We start from the raw sequence: 6,890 nt of genomic DNA on the forward strand, positions 1-6,890 counted from the left end.
GAAGCATCCTCCTCGCCTTCTCCCAGGTGGGAAGAACTGCAACGTGAAACAGCCTCTGCATTCTCAGAGGGAGGGTTGGGGTGGGGTGGGGGCACCCAAAAGGCACTTTTTTTTCCCCTGTCCTGCAAGAAGTAAAGACTCCGCTCTCTCGCAGGAACGTGCTGCAGCCCAAATGCCTTCCAAATATATAAACATGCCGGTGACTCATCGGCCTGAGCCCGCCTGGGAGAAGGGAGGAAACTTTGAACGAGAGCATAACAAATAATATTCGTGTGTGTGTGTGTGTGTGTGTGTGGGTTCAGCAGGAGTGCTAAAAGCCACAATGGCTGGACTCCTTCCTATTTTAAAAGCTCGACTCTCAAGGGACGGACGGGGGGCCGAGTTGTAATATGGGGCGTGGAAGGCTGGCGAAGAAGTTTGCTAGTTGCTCAAGTGTTCTTTGCTCGCTCTTTACTCTTGAAAGCAAGCGTGGAGCAGAAGGAAGGAGCTGCTGCTTGCAGCCAGTATCTGGGCTGTCTGCTTAATTTCAGAGGAAACTCCCAAAGTTGGCAGCCGAGGAATCCCCTGCTAGGTGGGGGCGGAAGATAAGAAAGCCCAGAAAAACATTTGACGTCTCACCTCTGGGCTTCCCTGCCTCTTATCTCTTTCTGGGAGCAAAGACAGCTCAGGATGACGAGCGGATTAGCTGCTCACGTTGGCCTCCCAGCCTGGCGAGAGGCAAAACTTTTATCCTCCACTTACAACAGTTCATTTAGTGACCGAAGTTACAATGCCGCTGGGGAAAAAAAAGGACCCTTTTTCAGACTTGCGAGGACTTCCCCGTGTAAATGAAGCAGCTGCCTGCCACTCAGGCTGTCCAAAAGTCGAGGAGGGGGGTTGCATCGAAGCCACGCAAGGGAGGGACCCCCTTCCCTGACTCTCAGTTATATAATAATAATAATAATAATAATAATAATAATAATAATAATAATAATAATAATAATAATAATAATAATAATAATAATAATAATAATAATAATAATAATAAAAAAGTTGGAAGGGACCTTGGAGGTCATCTAGTCCAACCCCCTGCTCAGGCAGGAAACCTTATACCATTTCAGACAAATGGCCGTCCAGTCTCTTCTTAAAAACTTCCAATGTTGGAGCATTCACCGCTTCTGGAGGCAGGTTGTTCCACTGGTTAATTGTTCTGACTGTCAGGAAGTTTCTCCTTAGTTCTAGGTTGCTTCTCTCCTTGATTAGTTTCCACCCGTTGCTTCTTGTCCTGCCTTCAGGGGCTTTGGAGAAGAGCTTGACTCCCTCTTCTTTGGGGCAGCCCCTGAGATATTGGAACACTGCTATCCTGTCCCCCCTGGTCCTTCTCTTCGTTAAACTAGACATCCCCAATTCCAGCCACCGTTCCTTATATGTTTTAGCCTCCAGTCCCCTAATCATCTTTGTTGCTCTTCTCTGTACTCTTTCTAGAGTCTCAGCAAAATTGCGTCGTGCAATTTTCAAAAAAGAGAGAGCTGCTTTGGAAGAACAGGTGTCCCGGCTTTCTGATTTGGCACGGCCAAAACGAGAAAGCTGCAGGATTCTATTTGGATCCGCTTTGAAGATTTTTCCCCCTTTGTGGGCCGGCTGCGAAAGGTTTGGGCCTCTGTTTGAAATGGGAGAGGCCGGCCTTTCCAGATGTGCCGGACTCAAGTCTTCCAGATTTCTCAGCATTCCGGAGCCCACACGCCTGGAGGGTTGCCAAGTGTGTTTAAGATTCTGCCTCTAGATTTCGGCGTGCAGAATAACCAGAGCTGGAAGGGACCTAGTCCAACCCCCCTGCTCAAGCAGGAGACCCTACCCCATTCCAGACAAACGGCTGTCCAGTCTCATCTTTAAAACTTCCAGTGAGGGAGCACCCACTGATTAATTGTTCTCACTGTCAGGAAATTCCTCCTTAGTTCCAGGTTGCTTCTCTCCTTGGTTAGTTTCCATCCGTTGCTTCTTGTCCTGCCTTCAGGTGCTTTGGGGAACAGCTCGACCCCCTCAATCTATTAACCTAGTTAATGGTTTTGCCTTCGACTTTTTATTCAAAACAGGTTGAACTCATCTTTGCTTCTTCTTCTTTCCCTTTCTGTTTCCTGAACATCCAGGAAGGGACCTCCAAGTTTGCCACGCTGGAAATCAACCCCAAAAGAGCTCAGAAGCGCCAGCAGCAGCAACGAGAATTGGTGAGGGTGTGTCAGTGTAACAAAACAAAAAGTATTGGCCGAGCCAGGCTCCCAGGATGGATGAGATGGTGCTGGGGATCCAGAAGGAGGAGGAGGAGGAGACTAAGAGGAGAAAAATTGGGGCACCTTTCTTTAATATTAAACAGAGGATCTTTGTTGCTCAGGGTTCAACTGTGGGGTCCTTGGGGTGGTTTTCTTGCAGACGTTTCATGACCCAGCTAGGTAACATCACCAGTGCTAGGAGGGAGTGGCACCCTCACCTGGATGACTGAGAATCTCCCTAGACATCCTTTTCTCCTGCTTCTCTGCCTCCTTTCATATTCCTAATTTTAATTTTTTTCATTCCAGGGTGTAATGCAAGGCACCATCCCTTACCTGGGCACCTTTCTGACCGACCTGGTGATGCTGGACACGGCCATGAAGGATTATTTAGACGTAGGTTCTCCTCCTCCTCCTCCTCCTCCTCCTCCTCCTCCTCCTCCTCTTTCTCCTTCTCCCTTTTTATTGCAAGCCACAATTTAATGTTGGCGTTTTTTGTCGCCTCCGTCCTCCGACTTTATGTTGTTGTTGTTGTTGTTGTTTTTAAATTTGATGCTTCGGGTGAAGGGGAGGTCGTTGTGTTTTGGGGGTTTTTTTGGTTTTGCAAAACCAGCACAAAACATGGTTTGTGGGTTAGTTAGGGAGATTGCTCCGCCCAGATTGAGGCCAAAAGAGAGCACGGCGCCCCCTGGTGGACATCTGATTTTCTTTGCTTCCATTTTTAGCAATATTAACTTTTTATTTCACTGGGGTCTCTTGGGCAGCATAACGAAAAGCACGAGAGTCGTTCTCTCTTCGTGGCGTGGCATCAATCGATAAAAAATAAAATTGCCTTCCAGCCTCGGATAAGCTCTCTCTCTCACCAGAATGTGTTCTTTGAGCTATTCTGTGCATGGAATTTGTGTGTGTGTGTGGTCTTTAGTTGTTGATTGGGGTGTGGATGGACGGCTGTTAAGTCGTTGGCTGTTGTTTGCTTCTGTTGATTGACAAGGGGCTCATTCCCCAGGCTTCAATCATTTCCCAGGCTGTTTTTGTACCTGCTCCGCCCACAATCTTAGTTTGCTGCGAAATTGAATGTGTTTCCTTGTTCGTTGCGATGTGAGGCTACCAGTGAGTTTGGGTCTCCTCGCTTGTGTTCTCGCAATTTGGGTGGTTAGCGTCCTCCCTCGCTCCAAAAATCCGAAAGCTCGGAAGACAAAAACTTCTGATAACGCTGACCGACCCAGATTGGATCCTGCAACATTATCCCGGGACTCGTATATTTGCCTTCATTCGTGAAAAACAACAAAGGAACATTTCTTCGATGGATAACTCCCTTTTTCATCCAGAGCTACGTCCACCCATTTTGTTCCCTGCAAGCTGAGCAATCGAAGATCGCTCCTGGGATCTGGGATCTGTTACTGCCTTATTGCTTAAGACTTTTCAATCGTTTTATATCCGGCATTACAGCCGTATCCCATCTGCCTCCTTGTCTTTTTAAATGTATTTTATTCCTCTTGAATCCCTTAAGAAGAAAAAAAAATCTAGCCTCCGGATGCAAATAAATACATCACGATCCTCGGTACGGTTGTTGATTCTGCTTTGCTACAGAACATGTGTGTTTTTTTAAAAAAAAAAACCTTTCTCATCTCTTGGATGTTTAGAAATTGAAAACCAGGCTGAGTTGGGATATTAAGGATTTATTTATTTTTCTTTTTTTTTTTTTAGGGAGGCCTGATCAACTTTGAGAAAAGGAGGAAGGTGAGAGCCCTGCGTGATTGTGGTTGTGGCTGTTACCACTGTCCAGACTTAAGGGCCACTGCAGTTAATCCTCAACTGAAGACTGCAGTTGAGCTCAAAGTTTCTGTGGCCAAGTGAGACAGTTGGGTGGTTGCGACCTTTCTCGCCACCGTTCTTAAGTGGATCACTGTTAATTGTTAAGTGAACCTGTCTGTCCCATTGATTTTGCTTGCTGGAAGGTCGTAAACGGGGACCCCAGGACACTGCGACCGTCGTATATAGGAGCCAGTTGCCAAATTTTGATCCCTTGACCGTGGGGAGGCCGCAACAGTCATAAGTGGGAAAAAACGCCCGTAGGTTTCTTTTTGTCAATGCCGTTGCAATTTGAACGGCCACTAAACGAATAGCTATAAGCCGAGAACTACCTTATTATCTTCAGAAAAGGGGAGGCCACGGCTCAAACGTGGACGTGTGGGAGGAAAACTTGGAAATCTGGAATCACCCGGAAGAGGTCCTGGTTGACTGGCCGGCATTTTCACACACGAAAACCTTTTCGAGAGTAGTAGTAGTTGGAAGGGACCTTGGAGATCATCTAGTCCAACCCCCTGCTCAGGCAGGAAACCCTATACCATTTCAGACAAATGGCTGTCCAGTGTCTTCTTAAAAACTTCCAGTGTTGGAGCATCCACAACTTCTGGTGGCCAGATGTTCCACTGCTTAATTGTTCTAACCGTCAGGAAGTTTCTCCTTAGTTCCAGGTTGCTTCTCTCCTTGATGAGTTTCCCTCCGTTGCTTCTTGTCGTTGTCGGCTGCCTTGTGGCTCACTACATTATTCCCTGTGGGAAAAATTTGTTTGGTACTCATCATTTTTTGTATTTATTGCCCCTCCCTGAACCAATTAGCGCTGAGTGTCCAGGTATCACTATATAGGCCTAGTGGGAAAGGAAGCCCGTTCCCACCTCAAACCACAATATTTATCCACAATTAGATATTTATCCACAACTAGATGCTTTACTGGTAGTTAACACTGGATGGGGGCCAGTGACCTTAAAACTAGAGGAGGTCTTTCTGGCAGATTGGCCCCATCATGGCCATTTGGTTACCATAGTAACTATACTAGCATTCAGTGCTATTATAAGTTTATCAGAACATAGAACGTAGAGCATAGGGCTGGAAGGGACCTTAGAGGTCTTCTAGTCCACCCCCACCCCCCGCTTAAGCAGGAGAACCTATACCATCTCAGACAACCAAACTCAGAGAGTTTGGTTAAATCCACGCTCCTCGCTTTGCTGCAGCCGCTGCTTTTAAAGTCACGTTTCTGGGAGGGTTTTTTTTCTCCCCCCCCCCTTCTTGTGTTGTCTAAACGTAAACACACACACACACTTCTTCCTTGCAGGAGTTCGAAGTCATCGCCCAGATCAAGTTGCTTCAGTCGGCTTGCAATAATTACAGCTTCAAGAAGGACGAGCGGTTTGGGTCTTGGTTTCACGGGGTGGAACGGCTTAGCGAAGCCGAGAGGTCAGTGGGGGCTGCAAAGGAAGATTATTCTGGGTTCGTTCCCCCCCCCTCCCCCGTCCTCCCCCTCCATTTCTTGTTCACGAGGACCGTAAAGCCAAGAAATATTTGTTTCTTTGTTTGCATGCCGGCGGATGGTTTTTGCAAATAAGGCTGCAAACAGATGCAACACACCTTTCCCCCCCTCTCTATTTTCCCCATAACAACAACACTTATGAGATGGGTTGGGCTGAGGGAGAGAGACTGGCCCAAAGTCACCCAGCTGGCTTTCGTTCCTAAGGCGGGACTAGAACTCACCGTCTCCTGGTGATTGACCCAAAATCACTTAGCTGGCTTTCATGCCTAAGGCGGGACTAGAACTCACCGTCTCCTGGTGATTGACCCAAAATCACTTAGCTGGCTTTCATACTTAAGGTGGGACTAGAACTCACCGTCTCCTGGTGATTGGCCCAAAGTCACCCAGCCGGCTTTCGTGCCTAAGGCAGGACTAGATCTCCCAGTCTCCTGGTGATTGGCCCAAAGTCACCCAACCAGCTTTAATGTCTAAGATGGGACTAGAACTCCCAATCTCCTGGTGATTGGCCCAATGTCACCCAGCCGGCTTTCATGCCTAAGGCGGGACTAGAACTCGGCGTCTGCTGCTTTCCAGCCTGATGCCTTAACCCACCAGACCAAATCTCCGACAATTGGGGCCAAATGCTCACAGCCCTCCCTTTGCTCTCAGCTACAGCCTTTCGTGTGAGATCGAACCCTTGTCGGAATCAGCCAGCAACACGCTGAAGGCCAAGAAGAACACCGGCATCATTAAACGGTGGAGCGAGTAAGTTGGAAGTGAGGGGCCAGAGGGTCTTCGGTGCAAAATGGCGGCAGCCGCCCACCCATCCGGCCTGACCTCCTCGAAAGACGGGAGTCGTTGAAATGGGGCTGGCTGCATCGGGGTGTGTGTGTGTGTGTGTGTCAAAAGCCCAAGAGGGATTCAAGTTGTCTAGCTTGGCACTCCCCTCTTGCTCCTTTCTTTCTTTCTTTCTTTCTTTTCTTTCTTTCTTTCTTTCTTTCTTTCTTTCTTTCTTTCTTTCTTTCTTTCTTTCTTCTTTCTTTCCTTCCTTCCTTCCTTCCTTCTTTCCTTCCCTCCCTCTCCTTCCTTCCTTTCCTCCCTCCCTCTCCTTCCTTCTTTTCCTCCATCCCTCTCCTTCCTTCCTTCCCTCCCTCTCCTTCCTTCCTTCCTTTTTTCTTCCTTCCTTCCTTCCTTCCTTCCTTCCTTCCCTCCCTCCCTCCCTCCCTCTCCTTCCTTCCTTTCCTCCCTCCCTCTCCTTCCTTCCTTTCGTCCCTCCCTCTCCTTCCTTCTTTTCCTCCATCCCTCTCCTTCCTTCCTTCCTTCCTTCTTTCCTTTCTTCTCTCCTTCCTTCCTTTCCT

At 47.9% G+C, this 6,890-nt stretch overlaps 1 protein-coding gene across 1 annotated transcript in view; it reads left to right on the forward strand.

The window, feature by feature from the left end:
- The window catches only part of RALGDS (ral guanine nucleotide dissociation stimulator), a 44,116-nt gene that overhangs the window by 34,892 nt on the left and 2,334 nt on the right, over positions 1-6,890 (forward strand). Inside the window, exons 10-15 of the mRNA XM_029286744.1 lie at positions 2,127-2,204; positions 2,553-2,639; positions 3,951-3,983; positions 5,359-5,480; positions 6,202-6,297; positions 6,381-6,417. Coding sequence (XP_029142577.1) covers positions 2,127-2,204; positions 2,553-2,639; positions 3,951-3,983; positions 5,359-5,480; positions 6,202-6,297; positions 6,381-6,417 — 453 coding nt within the window. The remainder of the gene's footprint in view (positions 1-2,126; positions 2,205-2,552; positions 2,640-3,950; positions 3,984-5,358; positions 5,481-6,201; positions 6,298-6,380; positions 6,418-6,890) is intronic.

The sequence above is a fragment of the Protobothrops mucrosquamatus genome, unplaced genomic scaffold (assembly GCF_001527695.2).
Source record: "Protobothrops mucrosquamatus isolate PMUCROS unplaced genomic scaffold, P.Mucros_1.0 scaffold4798, whole genome shotgun sequence".
Taxonomy (NCBI): domain Eukaryota; kingdom Metazoa; phylum Chordata; class Lepidosauria; order Squamata; family Viperidae; genus Protobothrops; species Protobothrops mucrosquamatus.